Genomic DNA, 23,862 nt, shown 5'->3' on the forward strand with positions numbered 1-23,862 from the left:
CAAGAATATCTTAGAATATATAACCATAATATTTGGCCATCTCTCTAAGAGACAATACAGCGAAGGCATTCAAATGGCATTCTGTACTGGGGAGGGCAAATAAATTAGCTCTTAACCCAGACAAAAAGACACAAATTACTACAAGTCGCCAGCATGATAATACTGCCCTGATGTTTAAATCCTGAAATAGCATTTAGTTGGGAAGGAGGAGTCAGTCATGCACTTTGCTCTTGTTCCTTCCTTTGTTTCCAACAAATACCTCTGCCTCACTCACTAACTTGGATATCCTGGTTTGAATGTAGAGCAAAAATTGTACCGTTTCTGACTACTCATGAACAGCTTCCAAATGGACCTACAGTACTGGAAGCCCTGGGAAAACATCCCTGAGGAGTCCGAGCTATGCCTTGCATAGAGCCAGTTGTGCTCTGACACCAAGAAAACGGGTATCAGCTGAGTCCATTGTGGGCATCAGTCAAATGACTAATCAAGCCACAAGCCTAAGAAGACAACCATCAGCTGTTCACACTGTTGTACATATTTGTTAAAATAGCAAACAAAACTAAGATGATGTGACTTAACTACTTGCAGCCCCATTTTTAAAGGAAAAAACAAGCCCATTCTTTACACACAGACTATATTATCTGCAAGGGAACTGCAAATATTTAAGACCAAAGCCCTCCCTTTACACTACACTGTAAGTTGACAAAAACAGGGACCAAGCTTTTTTCCCTCTCTCCTCTTCCTCCTTATATTCTCCTGCACAACACCTCACACTGACTGTGCTTTAGGAAGAAGGGAAAAAAGTATAATTTAGGCCAGTGTCCTTCCAAAGAATGGTCCCCACTGCTGAGTCCAGCTTCTTTTATGGAACCATTACAAAAACCACTGTCCCTCAGGCCTCCAACTGTGACACCACGGTTAAGAACATTGGGGGAGGCCATGTTCCAAGGGCTACAGCTAACTTGTTCCATCAGCAGATTATGGAGAGCAGCTGACTAGCCTATGACCTCCTGAAGCCATGCAACTAAGTGAGGGAGCCCCAGAGAGCTACAGTGATTTATTTTGTGGTTTCTCAAAGCCTGTCACCTCTTGGGCTTAGAACTTGGGTGTCATACTCATCTCAAATGTGCTTTTACTGTTGTTGTTGCTATTGCCTGAAAAATTATCAGCACTTAAAAGACAATGCTCAGAACTGCAACCACAGCAGCGGAGGTAGCACAGACACACTGAAAAGCAACCTGAGACACTTTAGAAAAGTACCTATGTCCTGCGTTACTAGAGAAACAGAATTAATAATATACTAGTGTGTGGTTTGCTGCAAGAGAAGCATGAAGCACAGCTTTTCAGCTAACAACTCAGCAACTGCACTGGGCAGACGGAAAGAAGATATGAAGTTCATTTTAATTTATGCCCTGTGAAACCTCCTGTATTTTGTATGTGGGTTTATTTCACACAGACTACAACCTTCTGGACTATTTATCTTGATTTTATGTAATAAAGTTGCATTTATACTTCTGTCTACCGTATATAAAGATATAATATGGCAGTAGGTATATCAAACACAGACCTACAGAGAACTTGAGAGGGTGGTTTGGCTCTCTTAGTGCCAGCATGGTCTTATTCAGCCCTCTGTGTAATTCAGCCCAGCTCACTGTTTTAACAACACAGCGTTGCAACCTTCCCCTCTTCCTGTCTTCCTTGTCCACATCCCAGGAGGTTTTGGTGGCCGCTAGGGCATGACAAGAAAGGTTATAAAGACAAGGCAATGCTATTGCTTCCAGATCTGAATGAGCCTAAAGCTTGTTAAGTGCTTTTGCCACGTAAGCCTCTGTTTTTCCAAATGGAAAAACAGGGGGAGCAGTGGGGAGTAGAAAAGGCAAGCTCATGCCCAGCTAGATCTAGCTGCATTTTTTTCAGTTAACTTCGTTTCTTCTTTTCATTTCAAAAGAATTATGAAATGCTACTGCTGTCCAAAAATACTGAACTAGGCCTTGACATATGTACCACCCACAAAGTTACATTTGGACTCAGGATCAACATTTTGGAAAACCGGGCCAAATCGCACCAGGAGCCAAAAGAGATGTCAGAACAAAAGAACTAGCACTGACATGATGTTACTCATATGCTAACTGGAATCTGCTCTAAATTCACGGTGAAAAAATAACCAAGAGCTACTAAATGCACAACACAATCTACAGAAGAAGTTTCTTACAGTGTTGAGGTCATTAGCAGTGCTTTAGCACTCTTTAAATGAAAGATTATCAAAGTTACCTACATATTGCTGGGTCAGAACTTGAAAAACCAGTCAGCTCCCATATGCAAATTTAAGAGCCAAAATCCTAGATAATGTCTTACATGTGTTATGAGTTCTTCTGCCATATAAGTTGTTCTTAAAATTGGCCTTCTGAAAGCACATACAAATTCACATAAGAGCAAAAGTTCATGACTAAAACCAAAATCTACATTCCAGTTCATTTCATGGCAAACTGTGTAAGGTTATTGGTCATGAAAAGCATTGTGTTGGCATCCCCAGGCACAACAGATGGTGTTGAAAACACAATCTACCCTGACCTGGAAGGTTCAGTTCTGTGCATGACAGGGGAATCCAGACTCTGTGCTCTGCTTTTCCATGGCACTTGGCTTTAGAAAGTTTGTCTGTGTTTCACATCTCTGCTTGTGACACCTAATAGTAAACTGAGAATTAAACCTAAGGAAGAGCAAAGAAAATCATCATCAAAGGGCTTTAGCTTGAAGCATAGAATAAACCTACTTCTGGCAAGCAACCAAGAGAAAGTACTACTGCTTCACAGAAGTCCTAGTTCATACTGAGTACAAGGCTAAAGGCATCTCGGAGACAGGTCTGTAGATTTCGTGTATTTCTAGCACTGCTTTACTACCACTCTAAAAAACCCCAAACCTAGGGCTATCCCCATACACCCTCCACCTGCCCCTACTCTCGTCCCCACCCAAAATAACCCAACTCACAACAAAACTACCCCAGATATCCAAACAACCTCCTTCTCAAGCTCAACTTTCTTTGGTCATACCAACAGAAAATCACATATTAATATTTGAGCAACACAAAACTTGATGGAAACTCTTTCTTTTTTTTCCCTCCCACACAAGTAATCAGTGGAATGGAGCTCACCCTTTGGGTAACAGCTTAAATCACCAGTCCAAAAGCAACTGTTCATCTGTACCGTCTGTTGAACTACAGGTATCTAACCACTGTAAAGTGCATGCTTACTATCAAGAAGAAAAGATGTGCAGTGCAGGTTAGGCACAGAGCCACTGAAAATTATACAATTTATGTCTCAACTAAGCCATAATCTTAAAAATGTCCTTACACTTGTGCTTCTGCAGAGTCAGGACCTTTAAATCCAGACCGCACTGTCTGATACTAAGTACCCTCTAGATAGGTTAGCTCTGAAGTTCAGTCTCAGTATCTTTCCCCTATTGCTCATCTGACACATAGTTTAATGAAACAAAATTACAATAAACAAAGATAATTAAAGCACACAAACTATAGCAGTGTTTATTAAGAGAAAAGATGATGGCAAAGCCAAATCAATTAAAGACTGATGCACAAGCACATGTGCACAAAATTGTTTTTAGGGGAAGATCTACCCTAACCAAGATAATCTCACAGGCCTTCTTTCAAGTAAAGAGGAAAACATACAAGTTTTAAAACACTCATTATTACCAGAAAATTCAGAAACACCTTTTTATGAACCTGAAAGTATATAATGCTTCATTTTGTAAATCCCAGTTCTGTCTACCAATCTACAAATCAAAAATATACAAAGTATCTCAGCTTGACTTGTACACACGTATGATCTCTGGTTTGGTCAAATCAGACTAGTTTGTGAGCCTTGGACCTCCAGGGAGCCTTCACTGCTGTGTACAGTCCTAAGATGGAGTCGGGACTTCAGAGAGCACCAGCACCATATATTCCTGTGGAAGTAATTCCTAAGCAAAATGAACTATCCATCTTGGCCAGCTTAGTTTAAAGACTAAAGCACCAGAATCTCTTCAGGCATTTCCTGGAATGTGGCTGACTTTTTAGTCTATTCACCTCTAATGGAGCATTAAAAGAAAGTGGTAGAAGAAAAGTTAGGGACAGGATTGTCAAGCATCTCAAGTATTTAGAGAAGTCCTTGACCAAAAAAGGATAAATCAGGGAAAAAAAATTATGAAGATATTTAAAAGCAATCTCCCTTACTGCTTTTGTGCTCAGGAGGCTGGGAGGGACAGAGCAAGAGTATTGCAAGTGTTCTCATTCACAGCTTGTGAGCTGTTGAGCTTCCACTAGTGAGTGACAGAACCTGTGTGCAGATATTGCAGCTGCACATCAAGCAGGTTCACCTTCTACAACAGACTCAGCAGGCCGAGTCTTTTTTTTTCCCCCAGTGAAGTTGCTGCCTTAAACACTTCTTAAAATTTCATTTCTTTTACTCTTAAAAGACAAACAGGAAGGTTTGTCAGCAATTTACTCTGGAGATAGAGGGGTAAGGGAAGTGGGCTGTTAACACTCTATGGGTTGAGTGCACTGGAGTGCACTCTTAGGGACAGAAACACCATTTGTAAATTTGTATTTTGCTGTATTTCTTGTTAAAAGGATGTTTTGAGGCAGATGGGAGAAAGGCTGCGTGTTAAACTCACAGTACCCGCTCCACACTCGCTAGCTGGTATCCTCTGGAAGCAAAGGAAATTGATATTAAGACAGATTGACAAAGCAAATTCTTCTGGGAAAGATCTCTGAAGTGCAGGATGGAAGAGGCAGTGAGACAGCAAGCAGAGACCTCACCAATCCACAGCAGTGCTCAAACTCCTCCAAGGAGCAAGGGGCCTTCTCTCGGCCAGAAGCAGAGCCATAAATCAATCTTGGGTAACAAGGAAAAGAAAGAGAACTTCTATGGACCCAGCTGAGGTTATGTCAAATTTGTGCAGATGGGGAAGCCAGAGAAAGCATGAGTGTGGAAAGAGACTTCACCTTATCAGAAAGAAGGGCTGTTTTTGCTTGGGTATTCAGATTGAAGATTATCTCGTTCCAGTTTAGTTTCCTTCTGATGAAACAGAGTGGGACCCTTTTGTTTGCCCTTGCGTATGTGGCACCTGATTCCACACCAAGGCAAAGCCCAAGTGGAGAGGCACAGCCATGTAGGGACAGCTCTTAGATGCACTGTTTCCAGAAGAAGATGCTCTTGCAGGACATGACTCAGACGAACTTCACGCTTATCACTCCCATTTAGCCCCAGAGAGGCTGTTTACAAAGAGCTTTACTCTAGACTTAAGTTTTCTCTTTTGTTGCAGCAGTATTATTTTCCTGTTTCTGCTTTCTCCTGCCCCAAAGACACTGGCTCAGCTCCTGTGGCATGTGCACACTTGGGGGAAAGAGCCATTCATCACTGTCAGGAGACGTGCTGTACACAGCCGGTCAGCTCTCACCTCCCGCTGCTCCTGCAGCGAGGGCTGCAAATCTTGAAAAGATGCATAACATGCACATTGCAAACAGCCATTCATCATTGCAGAGCTGTGCCCCCCGACACCCAGGCACAGCCCAGCAAGCTGCTCTAGCTGTGTGCACCTCCCGCTCCCTGCCACCTTGCAGCGAGACACAAGAGCACAGACACAGAAAGCAAGGCAAGTGACTGCGGATGATGGTTTCTGCTGCAAAAATTATATCCTCTCTCTCCTCCAGAAAGGCCCAGTGCTGCAAAGGTGCCCCATAATCATTAAATTATGAAAATGTAAGTTGCTGGAAGGAAATTAATATCAGGCATGACTGGGGAAAAGGTTGCTTTCTCATGAAGTAATTATGAAATTAAAATTTGATCTCTCCCTGGCGATTGTACAAAGGATACGGCTGAGGTCTGAAACACAACAATACAGCCAGGATTTCAGCAGAAGAAGCACACAATGTTTCACTAGACAAAAAAGCTCAATTAAAAAAAACGGGGGAAGGATCATTTTTTGTAAATTACATGATTTTGGCTAAAAGGCACAATCAAGCAGGTTAGAGCACAGGGTTTGCAGACTTCCAATTACTTTTTACAAGTTGGAATCAAGCTGTTAGGAAATGCAGCTTATCTGAATAAGACTAATAATGCTAAGCTAATTAGACCCTCAGGCATTAGCCAGCAGATAAATTCAGGCCAAAAAGAGGGACACTGTCACTTTAAATACTGCCTTGGGATCGGTGGAAAAGCTAATGAGGAGTGTCAGTTGGGGCTGTTTTATTAGGTGGTTCTCTAGAGACTATAGCCTGAGGTTTCTGTAGCAGGGCTTCGGCGCTTGATTCAATAAATCAATTTATATTAAAGGAGGGTGCAGCACAGGCGCCAACTCCATAAAGCATTTCTGTGGCATTTCTCAATCTGCTCAGGCACTCCTTGGGCAGGCTACCTGAATGTGCTGTCAAAGGACATTGAGCCCAGCAATAAAGAATAAGATAGCGGCTGCATTGGCAATATTTGTTCAAATCAGCTCACACATTACCAAGCAAAACATGTACATTGGCTCTCACTGGGGTATTCTGGATCCCCAATAAGTGATTAATGAGAGCCTGGTTTTTGTGAGCTGGAGTCTGAACCGCAGACGGCAAGGCGGGCTGCACAATGAAAGCAAAAGGCATCCATCCCAAACAAAATAAAACGGCTTGAAAAGTGAAGTTGCTTTTTTAATCAGATGCTTAGAGGCTGAAAGACATTCCCTGTTGGAAAGAAAAGGGCGAGCGCAGAGCAGGCTGGCAGCTTTCCAGGCAGTGGACAATATTGACTCTAGAATAAAATGGGTTTTGCTTAGCGCTTGCCTCAGGGCACCAGCCTCCCAGCTTTGGAATAAATCATGAGGGCGGGCGATTCCCCAGCACGGGCTGACCCTCGGGAGCTGACCCCGTGTGCCACAGCACCCCCTCACCAGACATATGGACACAGAGCTGGCAAGGGCTCCACTGCTGCTGCAAAGATGGCACACTCAGAGTCAGTGCCCAATTCCCCTGCTCACTGCCTCCCTCCTTGGGCTGCAGCCCATGGTGTATGGTGGGCACTACCCTGCCTCAGACCATTTCTGATGGAGTGCAGTTCAGCTCTGCTGTTCAGCTCTGCCTCTCCTGGAGGGCAAAGGAAGCAACCAATAAATAGGTCAAAAAATGTACTTGTTATCTAGGTCTCTTTTGCCATGCTAAAATCAAGTCAAAAAGCTGAAGTTGTGAGCTGGAAACAAGCCTTCAAAGAACTCCACTTCAATGCAAGCAGTAGAAAAGCCACTGCTTTTGTTCCAAGGAGGAGCAGAAAATTAATTTTGAAACCACCAAAGTTGATGGCAATTGGTAGTGCCTTCTGGAGGCCTTTGGTTAAGCACAGCGCTGTACTGCTACTCCAGCCCCATGGAAGGCTGAGGGGGGAACTCTGGAAGGAGCCACAGTGAAGGACACAGACAGTCAGAAATGCAAGTTTGGGAAGGTTCTAGGATATAGTCAAAGTAAAGTCCTTCAAAATTGTTCACAGTGGACGTACAAGTGAGGGAAATCTGACCAACTGTGTCTTAACTTTAAATAAAAGGCAGAGACAGAGAACACTAATTCTGTGCAGTCCTTTAAAGGAGCAGCTATCACCAGGCCTGCTGTTTACCCCCACTATATTGTCATTTCAGGCTACTTGTCCCTCTTTTTAGCACTGACCGCTCTCTGCTTACATGGCCCCTAAGTCTTTCCTGATGCTTCTGTTGCCAGGACTTGCCAAAGTCACCAGGACACCTCTCTCCAATACAAGTTTAACCTCTACAAGCCATGGGCTTGAAAACCCCAGCCCAGAGACCCAGCTGTGAAAGACTGTCAGTAACACAAATATCTGCCAGCAAATTATGGCTGGAGACAGCTCAAAAGCTTGTTCAGCAGGACACACTGCTCTTAAGATGCCTCGCCAGCTACAGTACATGTTTTGCAATAGTTGTTCAACCACAACACACATGGGGCAAGGGTGCAGGAAGGGCAGCTCATGGTCAGCTCTCACCAGTGTGGGATTTATTTTAGGTATATTTAATACAGCATTATTTCTCATTGCAATTGCCACTGCAAAGAAAGGAGAAAGGGTAGGAGAGCTGGAGCGAGAAGGGAAAGGCTGGTCTCAAAGCAGTTACAGGCAGCTTGGACTAGTGATGCGGTACACATTGCTGGATCAGTGGTTGTCCTAATGCTGTGGGGAAACTTGGCAGCTGTGCTACCACTGTGGGCTGTGGAGACAAAGCCAGTGTGGAAACTTCACATAAAAAAAAAAAAAAAGAAAAGAAAGAAAAAGCAGAAAGAAAAAATAAAGGCCCAAATGCATTATAACAGACCCAAAGACAATAATCTTTTGTAATCCAAACAAGCTGGGCAAGCCAAGCCATTGTTGAGAATCTGAAAAGCTCCGGAGCAAAGGAGGAGGATAAAAATGAAGAAAAAAAAGTCATACAGCTTCTAATAGAAAATACAAAAAGTATGCTGAATTGTAAAATAAAACAGTTTGTGCTCCTGAAGAAACATCAAAGCAGAGAGTGTTTTACATTCTCTCACTAAAGGATTCAGTAATTACGTATAAGAGTGGCTATTTCTTCCTACTATCACCTGCACCTCTCTACATGTATGGGCAAATGTCAACACACAGTGAGGTTAGTGACCAAAAAACAACTCAGACAATTGATCATCTGCATTGTATGTGATAAAAGTTCAGCAGCATTTTAGTGTATCAAGCTCTGGCTGGCCAAAGCGCCATCTGACATTTTCGAGAAAAGGAATATATATGCTAATTTATTCTCCATGATAGATAGTGTCCTTAGAAACAAATGCAAAACAGACATGTCCTCGGCCACTGTGTCCTGATGCATCAGTTGAATCCAGGAATTAGAAAGGGAAGAAAATAGAAGCAAAATCCTTGAAGTGGAAAACAACCACTAAGAAACCTCTGCAGCCTCAAACCGTCACCTCTGAGGGCCCACCAAACTGGAAATCAAATGTCTTGTCCACAATCTCAACCATTAAAATTGACCCAGACTCTTAGATAAACAGAAACTGATTGCTTCTCCTCTGCCTAGGAGATCACTGCACACAATTCAATAGATAACAAACACCTTGGGCGAAACCTTGCGAAAAGAAATGGATCCTTATTTAGAAGGGCTCTGTTTTACACAAATGTATGGCAACAGAGTAATTTCCTCATCATTTTACTGTCCCGAGGCAACCAAACAAAGAGGTAAGTGATGCACTAGTTGTGCAATATGGAGCAGATAAAAGACTCCAATTCTTTTATTAGGACAAAAATGTAGGCCCCATTTTTCACTTCCACCCAGAAGTCAAAAGGAACAGCAGGGAGAGGCAGCCTCATCACAGTCTCCACATGCTTCTGCTTGGCACAGATCATCTTTTTCTGGGACAATACCGTGATGAATTCAGACTTGAATTTTCAAGTCACAGTTCAAGCATTTATTCCAGAACAACTGCTTACATCTAAGCCTATTTGTACTGAACTGGTGACAATTTTTGCATTGACCATATTAGAATCTCTAACCGGATCAACATGCGTTCTAGACTTGAGGAAATTCAGAAAAATCAACTGGAAAATAACTGTCTTCTCCTCCCTGCTATATGCTAGAGCTAAGAGAGTTCACAAACCAGTACTGAAAAGCAACACATTGAATTAAATCTGCCAGTTTGAATTATCAAAGCTCTTCTACCTTACTCATTATTCTACATTTAGAATTTCTGTTCCTTTTTCTAATGCCAAACAGTATTAGCTATGTAATATCCGTTTTGGATAAGGTAAAGGGCTATGCACACATTCACAAGTGAGGTAGAAACTAATATACAGAATTATCTCTTCACTTAACTTTTAAACTTTCCAATGATGTACAAATATCAACATTCTGCTGGTGATTTGGACTGGAAAAATTACTGTAGTAAGCAAAACTTCCACTGAGTTTTTCTGACGTTTCATTTGGAACTTCTAGTGTGCATAAATAGTTATGTTTTCCTCTTCATGCTTTACTTTGTATTTATCAATACCAAATCTGATCACTGTGATGCCCATTTGCATTAATCACCTAACTCTTTTGCAGTGCTTGTTTAACAAGAAAAGAGCTGTGGCGTCAAGTGCCAATGCTACAACTTCAACCATTCCAACCTCATTTCCTTTCCAGACCACTAACCAACCAGGGAAACACAAAACAGCTCCCATGAACCTGAAGAAACCCTCTTTGCCTTCCAACAATGATGACAGAAATCTGTTCTTGCCCTCCTCTCAGGAAGTTCCTATGATACTTCTGTAGCTCTTCCCCACATGTTTGTCCTCCCAGTTGGCATGTCACATCTTGAAAAAGAGCTTTTGGAAGTCTACATGAAACCATTCTTTACTGGTGCCTCCAGAGACATCTGGGAGTTTAACAAAAAAAATCTTTCTTTTGCAGAAACTGGGAGAGTGTCTCATGATCTTCCAAATGTTTTGCTGTCTAAGTCCTCAGATGATCCAATGTTCTCATTCTGTTCCTATTCTTTTGCTCATGCCTGTAGCCTTTTTAAAATGTGAAGTCATCATTCTCAGGGTGAAACTGCATATTCTACTAGCAGCTGTTCAAGATGACAGACAGTGATGGTTATTCTCAGATTTACATGTTCTGCACAAACACTTCAGATTATACTAAACTTAGATCATTATTCTGCCATTAAAACATCGTTATATTTATGGTCCATAAAGCATGGAACAAATCAAAAGTTATGTAGAGCTGTAGTTGTATGTGAGCATCCAGGCTTCCCAACCTAAAACAGGCTTTATTTTTTAACCCTTCTGTTCATTCTCTTCCTGAAAGGACATTTATTACGAATGCTAAAACATAACTGTCAAGGAAATGAAGACCATTTGCATATATTGGGCTTTTGCCTTCATAGGTCACGCATAAAACTCACAACAGCAAAGATTAGGGCTTCTCCAAGGAGCCTCTTGAACCAACAAAAAACAATGAAGACATTTAGCCAGAAACAAAAAAATCCACATCATTCATTCTGTCTTTGCTTCTTTAAGTCCATGCTGTTCATTCAAGTCTTTTAATTTTAGGCTGGTTCAGATAGGCCCATGTCTAAAACAATTCCTCAAGGGATATCCAAATCAAGAGCCAGCTGCACTGGAGTAGGGAGGCAGCTCCTCCCTTCTGCAAGCTTTCCTCAGCATGCGAAGGCATGATGGCCCAATGTCTCGGTTTAAGAGACAAATGTCTGACCCACTGATCCAGAATTTATAAAAAGCTACCTCCAAGATACGAAAATTGTTTACCTTTCAGAAAGATCCCCTGGCACATCTTCCCCTTTATACGCTTGCTCTGCTCTGAGTGCTCACATGTTAAAATGAAACAAGGTCCTGGCTCTGGAGGGAGGTTAACTAATTTAAAAGGTTATCTTCTAGAAGAAAGATACATCTGAAAGAAGGAAATGCCTTTTCTCGTAGTACACAGGGGTACACCTCCATGTTTGATGCAGCTTAAACTAATCAAAGACAGGTACAAAGCAGGCATTGGCTGGGGAGAAGGCTGACCCCACGCTGAGAAGGACACATTCTTACCAGCCAGTCATGTTGAAGTCACGGTACAGCATCCTCTTCCCAACTTCCTTGCGCTGCACCCTCCGTGGAAACTCTAAATGTGTGAATTCATTTCCCAGCAAGTGGGGCTGCATGTAAGCCTGCGGGCAGAAATCAAACCACAGATACCACATAAAACAAGACATCATCTATTTTTAATGAGACAGTATTACCATCCCTTCCTGGTCCCTTCCCACACAAATTCCACCCCCTCCTTTAGCCTTCTTTTTAAATAAGGAAGATGATGTGCTTCATTTCAACAAACAATGCACATACACATTTTTGACCCTGCCTGATATCCAGCACCAGCCTTTTAGGGAGCAGCCCTCAAAATTCTTCATTTCTTTTCCCTGCTCCTCAAGATTTGGGATCTCTAAACCCCACTTCATCCATTGACCCTGAAGGAGTCTGCAGAGCTTTGTAAAACAGAACACATGCCCTTTTGTAAGTCAGCAAGAGGGAAAGGAATGATCAAATACAAAACCATGGAGAGACTTGGAGGGATGAGTGTGCAGTGAAGCTCAAGCTTTTTGATTCCTAGTTCAGCTATGCCAACAACACAGAAAACCTAACATTGCTACCACACTTTGTCACCACCTCAAGAAAAATGCACCCCATCACACGACACTGCAAATAAACACAAGCTACAGAGCCATTTATTTTCTTGTTTTTGAAAAACTACTTCCTTCATGCAAAACAGACTTTTAGAAAAGCAGCAGCAGTTTTGTGTCACTACTGTAACTAAGGTCTTTGATGGTTTTACTGTTCAAATGCTGCTCATGTCCTTTCTGGTGCACTGCTCTGCAGATGCTGGGAGGCCTCTTTGCCAGAGCTGTCCCTCTAGCTCATGTTCTCCAAAGCTGACCATAGTCGAGAGCATCACAAGGCTCTTCATCCACTGTACAAATTTTTGGGCTGAATTTATACATGATCACTTGACATGATAGGTTAATCCTAAACATACTCTATTTCTTCTTTTTGAAATAAATCTCACTCCTTTTTCTTTAGTACTCAAATAAACAAGACTTTCTCTCTCTGTCTGCAAAGCTGCGTTGTGAATGAGCTCTTATGAAAGACACAGTCAAATTGGCTAGGGAACTGAAAAAAGTTGCATTTCTTAACCTTTTGCAGGTAACTCTTTTTCCTTATCCAGCCAGTTGAGGCAATAAAGTCTGCCTTATCTTCAGCAGCAGCTGCCATCAAGGGAGACAAAATGAGCTGGGGTTTAGTTTGTGTGTATGTCATAAATCTAGTGCTCATCAATGGTAAGCAGGAAGCACTGGAAGCCCTTATTGATCTACCTGGCATCTGTCATGCAGATAGTTCACAATAAAATATTTCCTGCATTTAAGAGTTGAGCCTGCTCCCACTCAATTTAATAGGAGCTCTATCAGGCTCAGCACATCACAATGCTAACTTTCTATCGGCTTGTCCCCGTTCCCATCACCAGACATCCTTCCAAAAAACACCTCAAACTTGGTTGAAACAGGACTGAGGAAGGTTGCTGTGTGTAGCCAACAAGATTGGATTCTGCTTTCAAGAGGTGGTTTTCAAGCATCCAAGCGTGATCTTGACATCGTGATCCCTTCCTGGAATAGGAACTCCATCAAATTCTCTCTGTGTACAGTTAAGGGAATTATTTTTTTTCCTGCAGTCTACGGTCAGCCAAGGTCCCCTTCTCCACCCAAATACTGTTCTCAAGCACCCTCTAACTGGATCCCTCTCTTCATTACAGAAACGGTTGAGAAGCAGTAGTGACTTCTGAGAGGTTCAGCAGTATTAGTCCACATGAAATTTTTCATACTTACAGAACTTCTTCATTCAAAGGTACACGTAAGCTTTTTATTTTATTTATTTTCATTGCAGTTGCAAAAAGGATGGAAAATTCCTAATGATTTGATGTATCGCAACATATGAATGCCACTTGTTTGTATGACAACAAAGAGCTGGATTTTTTTGGTAGTTTTAAAATTTTTTATAGTCTATGACATTGTAAACAATTAAGTCAGTCTGCTTTGAAAGTGCAGTTCAGTTCACTTTTAAAAATGCACAGCCTACCTTGATTAAAACATTACAAACCAGTACTAGCTAAAGACTGTCGCCTGCCTACAAAACAAGGTCATACTTAAAGAAAAAAACCATCACACCTGATACCAAAATGAAGTTACCTAACCTTCAGATTGTGAGATTATTCACCAGTCTGAATGAGAGGTCCAGAAGAAAAACATTAGAGGCTTTTAGCATTTTTAACTTAAAAACAAGAATTTCCTTTATTGTAAAGGTAGTGATGAGGAGAGACTGCACTGCATAAAGATTTACTCAGATGGAAAGTCTGAGGTCACAACTGAAATAAGATTAATAAAGCTGGCACCGTTACCAGCAGACTGCTAATGTTCAAATAAGACTTCTCTTCCACAGCCAAGCCTCAATGCTTGATTTATAATCCAGGGATCTTAACTTGATTCTAATATTTTTGGCATCAGTGAAACAGAGGGAAAAGAGCAATTTGGAAGCTTCTGGTGTTCTGTGATCTGAATTCTTATGTGAAGAAATGGGGATTTTTGTCGTGCTTTGCTTTGCTTTTTAATTTTCCATATTTTTTACCATTTTTTAAAAAGTAATTTTTGATGCTTCGAGGGTAATTCTACACAGAGAAGAATGTTCCACTATAAAACTCAGCTGCAACATCCAGTTGGGTTTGTTGAGAACTGTTCTTCATTTACAAGGTGGGGCTCTTCTCCCCAGCTCAAAAAAACCATGCTGGGCAGTAGAACCAGAAAGTAAATAAAAAGCCCTTTGAAAATCTACAGATCTTTCAAATAGATATACAAGCAGACACCATAAAATGATGAATCCCCTCAAGTCATCAAACAAGAAACAAAAACGGTAAGTGAACCGACCACCAAAATTTCACCTGTAATGGTGCAACATATTTTCCATTTTTTAATTTGTTTAGTACTGATTCGCAAGAACCTCCGATCAGAAACACCACTCAGAGAACCTGAAATTTAACAAATAGTGCGACTATCAAACACTTTCTATATCCTTACAAGGTATGTTCAGACAACATTGTTATTCTGTGTTATGGAACTGGAACATTTTTTGTGTTTTCTCCTTCAGAAGCTATTTGAGCTTTTTGGCATAAACCTGGCATAGTCTGCATCGCGTGTTTTTGGTACTCTGCCATTCTATGGTGTATTTTGTGGCTGAATGCATTGCATTCAAAATTAGTTATTTAAAATGGACTTCACTCAAGGAAATATTAGTCATGGTTCTTTAAAAAGGCCATTTATTTCCTGCTATGTTTCCTGACGATTAGAAAAGCAAACATGAAATTAAGATAAACCTAGACTTACACATTAGCACGCTAGTTAACTAGGTGGCAGGAAACACTGCATGTATCTCATCTGTACCTCAGTAAGGCCTGCCAATGCCTTTTCCAGCTCCTTCAGTAGGCACTGCACTGGAATGTTGCTGGCACTAGTGGTTTCACTCTTGTGTTATTTTCAGAACTGCTGCTTTCCCCTACACGAGCTACATCTTACAACTTTAAACTTTTATCATATCGTGCCCTTTTCTCCAAAAGGATATTCTACTACATGGGACTACTGCTCTCAACAGCATACGCAGCCCAATGCGCCCGGAAATTTTGCAGATGACTCAGCCATTCTCATAGGACACATTTAAACCAAAGAGAGATTAAAACTAAAGGATGTGGTGGTAAAAGGAAGGAGAAGAATAGAAGCCCAATCCGTCCCTTGATTGGTCTCTCACCTTGTGAAAGGCCCGGACCCTTTCCACAGAACCACACAACTCTTTTACCACAGCATCATGCACTCTGTCAGATGGTTGAAGCAATCCTACTCTGGGTGATACAGGGAGCCAAAAACAGTAAGAGAATTACATCTTGACTGACTTGTAATTGAAGTGCTGACTGGACATTTAGGAGATCTAGGTGCATTTCCTCTTCAGGCTCAGGTTCTGCAGGCATCCTTCAGCAGGTGAGTTAGTATCACTTTTATCCTCACCTGAGCAACAAAGTAAGAATAGATCCCCTTTGAGCCCATGACTATCTGGGCTCATGAACCTTTGTCTGAATGGTTGCAAACACAAAGAGAATCTGTGGTCACTGTCACTGGTGGCCACCCAGTCTCTACTAGCAATGACACCTGCACTGGCAGCAGTGGTGCACCATTTCTGGTGAATTTTTGAGGGGCTGTTTGGCTGCACTCATGAAGATGCTACAAAACCACACTGACCTCACGTGACATCTCAGAAGTGCAACTTCAGTAACTAGTAGAAATACGCCCATCTGCAGTATGTTCAATTCACCATTCATTTCAAACACATTTTCCAAGGGAATAAGTAACAAAATCTATCCTATTTACTGTTGCAATTTAGACTATCATGACTGAATTAATAGTCTCCTCAGAAGATGAAAGGAAAATTGCTTCTGGCTGTCATTGCCTGCACAACTGCTGAATGTACCAGAGCAGTTCCCAGGCAATACTGGATTTTTTTTCCCTTCAAGATACACTGATATGGTAAGCCAGGACTTTTCCCAAGTGCTGTGTGGAGCTCTCCTGCTACAGTGCTAAAAGCAAAAGAGAGACAGAAATTCAAAGAAAAAGGAGGCTTTTGAATGCCCACCAGTGGAAGGGAAGCACCATGGTGCACTGAACCTCTACAGAAGCCGAAGGACCAAGGGAATACTGCTGCAAAGCCTTCACACTTTACATCTTAAGAAGTGCTCTCTGACTGAAGGATTGATTGCCTTCTGCAATACTCTCATAAGCTGCCTGACACAGAAGTGTGTCTCTGCCATACAGCCTGCCTGAAGTCTGCAGCTGTATGCTGCCCGCCCTCCTATGGAGCGATGACCACGCTCAGAGCTGCTTCAAAGTCAGAACAACTGGATAGTCAACTTGTTTTATTCAGGTTTCCATGCCAGAGGCCTACTGCCAAGGCCATTCTTGGATGCATGTCAATAAACCTGCAAGGACAGGAAAAACATTGGCTTCCCTCCCCTCTCAATTACTCTATCAGTACTAGCTGAAGCACAGTTTTGTCTAAGACTAGGTTGGAGAACTTCATATAAAGATACTCACATGACCTGAACAACTCATTATCCCATGGATTTCTTTCCACACAGAAATTAAGGCTCAGAAAAGAGGGCCTAAAAGAACATCCTGTGTGACTGAAGCAATCAACAGGCACTAAAGACAGAGGAAAGCTCCTTCATCCTGACTGCACCAACAGTGCCTGCTGCACAGGGAACAGCCTGCAGGCTGTAAATCCATACCCTCCCTTTACTTGTGCAGTAACTTCCTCATAGCGAGCAGTATCTTTGCATTTACCAAGTAAAATATTAATGCTAAAGTGATTATTTTCTTCCTATTGTGCAGGAACAGCAGCACACCATGTTTGAAACAAAGAAACTCAGCTTTAACTGCAAATAAGAAGATACACTCGAAGTAAATAACTTTCAGACAGGAACAGCACATGAGAGATGTTGATGGTAGAATAATAGACTGATAGCAGAACCTGGGGACAGACAAGTGAGTAAGAGGAATTATTTGGGATCTAATCAGCAAGACAGATGCAAACTTTGGAGTGTAATGCTTATGCCAACCTTGCAAGAAATTTAGGGTAATCTTTTTTTTAAACACTAAAAATCTTACTTAGGGAGTGTTATGTTTGAAATTATCTGTAATTTTGTTTCATGCTCTTGCTGTCTTGCATGTATTCTCTTTGAACGTGATACCCATAGACCTGGCATATTTATTACATACAGAATTAAAATAGACAAACAAAGGTAAAGGAATTTTCCACAGGAAACAGCAGAAATGTTTTTCAGATCAGCTACTGGTTTCAAATATAAGCCAGAAAGCACATCAAAAGAGAAAAAAAAAACCCTTGTAGGCAATGTTTTATCTCATATTTCCTACAGAAGTAGCAGACTCCCTAGATGCTAAAGACACCTTTTATTTTAGAGGCAAACAAATTATTTTAAATGTAACTGAACTGTAAATATTTATTAGGCATCTTTTCCATTTGGTTCTTTGAATATGAATAGTCCCAAAGCAGTATTTCCTCTGAAATTTTCAGCTTCAAGCCAATGAACCTGACTGAAAAAAAATCAAACGTGACAATTGAGGAAACACAATTTTTTCTTTAAAACCTTACACCACCACCTTCCAAACATCGGCATTTTGTTTAGTTTCAAACCACAGTGTTTGGTCCAGGTTGAAAATAGAAGATACCTTAGACCTGGGAACACCACTGACCTTGGCCTGTCCACCTGGAGTCAGGCAAGGCTGAGAGTGAGCCTGCCTTGGCTGAAGCTTAAATTTCTAAAAGGAAAAAGCAGGAGACCAGAAGAAGCACAAAGGAAATCTCTCAGCCATGTTAGGAATGGCATTTTGACAAACAACTAATTGACTTCAACCAACTGACCTGTCCATCAATGAAAACCTTAAAAAGTAACAGGATGATTTGTATGAAAAATAACACCATCCATTTTGACTTATATTACTCAGGCAGCTTATCAGCCAACACAGCTTGGTCTATAAAGCATCCCACATGTTCCCAGCTAGTCACCCTGTCCCAGCTTTATGGGTGCTGCTACACTAAATAAAACTAGTCTTTGATCACCCATCCTATCCTGCAGCTACTAGTGTTCACTGAGATCCCCTCTAAGCTGGCTATCTTTCCCCTGATGGAGATACAACCAGCACACCGTTAGAGTAAATTAATCAAACTCTGCAGTACCACTCACATACAAAGAGCAGTCTGTGGTACTTTATACTGTCACACAGCAAGCACTGGGATGGATTGAAATACATCTGTGGCTCATTAGCTCTGTGTCTGAGCTCTCAAAATCCAACACCAATGAGCTGCTGAAGGGTATGCAGCTGAACAAGGTACACAAGCACAGCCATGCTAGTCGATGGCCTTTGCCAAAGAGGTAATAGTCCTTTTATTGAGATTTGCACCACCAGGGTTTTCTCCATGTTTGCTGATGGCTTAAAGACATACATGATCAGTCACTGGTGTTCAGTGGACACATCATCCTTCACTGAGTCACAGTAACTCAGCATCATTTCTCTGAGCCTTAGATATTACCAGGCAATGCTTGTCATCATCAGCACCTTATTTGCTCCTCAGGTCTCTTACCAGATACTGAAGTCGCTGGCGTTCAGTCTCTGGAGTGAATTCTGAAGACATTGGAATGACTTCACCATTTCGGATTATTATAGCCCTGTAAAAGTAATAAAACATCATCAGCATAGAAAAAGAAGGTAAAAAACCCCAGAAAACCATGGGGTACAGTCGCAGTCTCATTCTCTTCAGAATCACGACAAATAAAGACATTTCTTTTCCACTGAGGTTGTCAGCAGAACAGGATAATTCCTGCCCTGTGTCCTTCAGGCTGGGTAACAAAGTATACTTGTAAAAACCAAGTTCATTTTACAGCTCACAAAAACATCCAAGCAATAAAGGCAAGAGTTATTTCAATTGATGTCTACAGGGAATCCTTATTAAGTGAAATGCAGACACCCAGAGGAGATGCTGCAGAATCAGTCATTGTAGAACAACTCTTTGCAGGTTTTAATACCAGTTGTGGCTGACACTGTCTAAACTACTGGCTTCAAATGACTCATGCAAGCACTTTCCAATTATTTACTGGTCATGTCATGTCAGAACATCTCTACTCCAACAGCAAATGGAAATAGCAAAACAAATCCTATTTAACACAAATTTAACTAGTTACCTGCTGAAAGATGGCAGGTAATGGAATGACTGTAGATTAGCCAGGAGATTTCACACACACTTCTGCAAATGGCAGAGAGAAAATTTTCTCAAACACCTGCCTGTTGCGTCTTAACAATCTGCTATGCTGCACACAAAATACAGTCCAATCTTTCCCTGGTGTAATTCCACTGGCTGGAACACAAGTCACAGGAAGGGAGAATTCACCCAATATTTCTGCATTCTATATTCATGTATTCACTCACAGAACTACTTTCCTTTATCTTCCCATTATTTAGGCAGTTCTGTAAGCAGAGCAACCCCTGGCACTTTTGAAGAGCTTGGTAAACTATGTATCATCCCAAAGACTTCAAAGTCTGTTGTGGAACTGCCTCTCAGTAGATTAATTCAGTGTTTGGATAGCAGCAGTGTACCAGCTCTCCTCTTGAATTTAGACAGAATTTGGTGTAGCTAAAAATGTATTTGCCACTTGGATTTCAGTTTCTCTACGTTTTAAATGGTTCCATTTCTGTGATCTTTTCACCCCACTGACGTCCTATTTATGAGTTAGCTTACTTCCCTTGAAAATTTGATTGATTTGCTATCATTACTTCTATGCCAGGTGTTCTGATGGCACTGCAAAGCAACCAACAAATATGGTAGGCACACAAAGACTGAAAACTTAACCTTCTAAATTCAAAACACAGGCATCTTGAGAAAACCAGCTCAGGTACAAACCTGAAATTAGTGGCACTGGATAGATTTCCAAGTCTTGTGGTTAGGTCAGTGGACTAAAACTGTCTCCAGATTGTCATCTACTATTGCTAGTATGCAAAAGGCAGCAGCATTATCTATGACTAAATGAACTGTTCACATTTCTGAGATTCACGTTGCAAAAAGCAGATAGGTTCAGGATGGTACTACAATGGGAGATGTGGGAAGAAGCTCAGGCAATGAGGGGAAAACTGCTTTGCTTTGAAAGGTAATAAAATTTATGCTCTTGGACTTCCAGCACTTCCTTGCAATTAATCCCGTGTAGAAATTAGAGGTGGCAAGAGTGCAGCCTATCTACTGAAGGTTCCCACTGGCCCTTAATTAAAACCAGTATTATGTACTTGAGACAGACATGGTAGCTGCAACTCTTTAATTTCCTAAAACAAATTTGTGCGTAATTTTGGACAGATTTTTTTCTACTTTAGGGAATCCGACTACATTACAGGCTTACAAAAATGCCTATCCAATTAAAAATAATAAAAGTTTGCTGAAAATCTTTTGCATTTCTGAGTCAGTCATTTAAATACAAATAAAGAACTCTACCACCTCTCTTCTGCAACAACACATTTGCTTTTATTTTTGCAGTTCCTGAGGTATTCAGCTTTGAACCAGATTTATTTATGCAGACAGTGAACATTTTATATAACTTCTTTATATGTTATTTGATTCACTTGAGTAGGCCTCCACTTAAGGGGTCTGTGGGTTTACTACAGAGTATATGCTCTGGCAACAGTCTAGACCAGACTGATCAAAGGAGCTATCAGACACTAACCAAATTTTACACACTAGTTTAAGTGAGTCATAAGGGATTTTCTGATCCTTTGCTTGTCTGAAAGAGCTAATATAAAACCACACATTGATATAACCGTTAGCACATCAGGCTAATTTTCTAATTATTCTTTGCTTCCCCTTTAATCACCACTTCACAGGAAATCCATATTTTAAAGACCATTGAGACCAGTCTGGGGTTCACCTTTTTTTTTTTTTGTGCACATTGACATACTTTCTATATATGTTGATACCTGTCATTCTCACTTCTGTGGGTAGAATTTGGCCCTGAGGGATTCACATCAAATAAAAAGCAATTCAGAGGCGAGTGGGTCAACCTTTCACAGCTCAACTTATTTTCACCAGAATTGGCAGCCACATGGGATGAAAAGCACAACCCAGCACACACACATACACAAAAAAAAATCTTCAGAGGGGGAGGAATTAAAGTAATACTGTTGATACCTGGTAAAATAGAGTTTTATGTTTTTCATTAATGTTTTCACCAGTTGGACTTTATTCAACTTGCAAGTTACAGCTGCTCATAAAGTCAAATGATTTGATCTGAGGAATGAGACAGCTCTAGATATGAGTAATGAGAGGGACACAGACATACACGTACAAGGCACTGGTCCAAATTCAACTGTGGTGAGCTTATAAGCCCATACTGGGACCTTTCTGCACTAACTGCTTAGCTGTTTCATGACAGCAAAGGGTATTTCTGATGGCCCAAGTGACAAAAATGGGCACATTTGTTGGCTGTCTCACTGAGGAGGCTGGGTGCAAAAGCCTGGCCTGGGAGCCACCCTGCTCGATGGGATTTTCCCCTGTGATTGAAAAGGTGCCGAATAAGGCCCTAACTGGGTTTGGAGGCTGAAGCGCCCTTTCCGTGACCTTGCAGTGACAGAGCTGCCAACCAGCGACTGAAGGCTTTTTCCACCGAGCAACCTCCAGAGCCCTGAATTCAATAGCCCAGAGTCAATAACTGCTCACGAGGAGGGAGCCTGGCTGATGCAGCAGCTGCAAACAGCTCCAGCAACTGCTTTTAGAGACCCACTCTATAAGGTCCTGCAGGACAATGAATTTTGACTTTGCACTTCCTAATGGACTAAGCAGCAACATGGCAACTAAGCAGCAGTTACATGAGCATTACTGCTTCTGCCGTGCATGAAACACACGTATGCAAGGAAGTAGTGTTCTGAAAGCATTTAAACTCCCCATGTATTGAGGATATATGAGTGTATATTTTAAGCCAGAATACAGCTGTCCTATTAAACTGTCAGAAATAACTACATAGGAAACAAGAATTCCTTGAATAGATGCAGAACCCAGAGAGCATCTGATTCTGCCATGTTTAATAGTGACATTTTAATTTCCACCACACTGGTGAAACACATTATAGAAGAGCCACAGGGTGAGCCTGCCAAAGGCAGATGGATGATTCATGTTTGCAGAGAACAAGTATGTCAACACTAACCAAATATTCTCTGATGACAAGGTTGCTTCAGACCCACACCAATCATTAATTTATATCACCAATGAAGTAGTAATTAAAAAGAAAAGCTTTTTTTGGCAGGATTGGAAATTGGGAGTCACAGATCTGCAGCCTCCTCAGTGCACTGCCCTCCATGCTCTGATGCCCTCTCCACACACCATTGTCTACAGCGAGAAACTGCTCTGAAGACATGAAGCCACAGATGCCAGTAAGTCACTTATTCTGATCTCTTCTAAAAACAAACTAGATTTCCCTGAGTCCTTTCCTCTCTTTTGAACCCTAACTCTCTACCCACAGGAACTACAGGATTGTACTTGCCATTGCATTTCACATGCTCTGCATGACAATGCAAGTATGTTCACTAATCCAGAGCTGGGATACTCACAATAAACTGGAATATATTGAGGAAAAAATTTCCCAAAACACAGCTGAAGTAGCCTAAAATGGAAGAAACAAGAATCTGATTTTGTATCTCTTTTGGCCTCTCGAGCTCTTCTGATCCAGCAAAGCCACGCCCTGAATAACTAAATTGGGAGCAAGAGATGAAGAGATGTGCCAGTGGCTCAATGCACAAGTCAGGACTGGCAGTCATGGCAAATCCTACAGCCGGCTATGTCTGCTCAGTCACATGCAAATGAAAAGAAACACCAGGAGCTTAAAAGGCTGCATGTGCATCTCCAGAAAACAGTGCATTTATCTTTTGGATTCACATGAGCGTGTAGTCCAGAACGATCAGCTAAATTCACACATAATATTAAGTATACAGTTATTTTCTATATTCAGATTCAATACTTAGAAATCATATTTGGTGCAACAAAAGGACAAAAATCTGCCACTGCGCTGTACTGCTGCTGTGATGCTCAGGATGTAGCAACAACACAGGTTCAAGGAAAATACTGATATATCAACTGCTTTTGCATTTTTAATATGGCTAACAACTACCACCTCTCCTCGAATCAAGCAGGGTTTGGTTTTTTTTTTGTTTGTTTGTTTTATCTTTTGTGGAAAACACAATCAGCTGAAAATTGCACAGCATCCTTTCTATGTTTCTTATGAGAAACAAATACAGGAAACTCATACATTTTAGAGGAACCTCTTGTTGGTTACCCTCATTTAATCATACAGAGAAAGCAACACTTTAGTGAACAAGGTCAAAAGTGTAATTCCACTGCTGTCACAGGTCTATTGGGATTCTGGTGTTCAAAACAAAGAGACATCTCCAACTCTTAGGAGTATTCAGGGGACAGCCTGATTCCATTACACACTTTTTCAGCCAAAAATGATTTGAAATGCAACATTAAACTGCACATTTCTACAACACAGGATAAAAATCTGGTAAAGGTGACAGAGAAAGACCATTCAGAAAACCCTTTTTGACAGTGTATATCAATTCCAAGCCAGAGGGAGGATGTATCCATTTTGTCAAAAGGTGTTAAGCATGTGGATTCAGTACAGATGAAGCAGAAGTGT

At 41.3% G+C, this 23,862-nt stretch overlaps 1 protein-coding gene across 2 annotated transcripts in view; it reads right to left on the reverse strand.

The window, feature by feature from the left end:
- Positions 1-23,862, reverse strand: part of PPM1H (protein phosphatase, Mg2+/Mn2+ dependent 1H) — a 133,847-nt gene that overhangs the window by 23,083 nt on the left and 86,902 nt on the right. For both annotated transcript variants that reach the window (XM_068998278.1, XM_068998283.1), the window contains 2 exons: positions 18,780-18,864; positions 11,586-11,704 (listed from right to left, as the gene is read on the reverse strand). In XM_068998278.1, the coding sequence (XP_068854379.1) occupies positions 11,586-11,704; positions 18,780-18,864 (204 nt within the window). The remainder of the gene's footprint in view (positions 1-11,585; positions 11,705-18,779; positions 18,865-23,862) is intronic.

This window comes from Aphelocoma coerulescens, chromosome 1A (assembly GCF_041296385.1).
Source record: "Aphelocoma coerulescens isolate FSJ_1873_10779 chromosome 1A, UR_Acoe_1.0, whole genome shotgun sequence".
Lineage (NCBI taxonomy): Eukaryota > Metazoa > Chordata > Aves > Passeriformes > Corvidae > Aphelocoma > Aphelocoma coerulescens.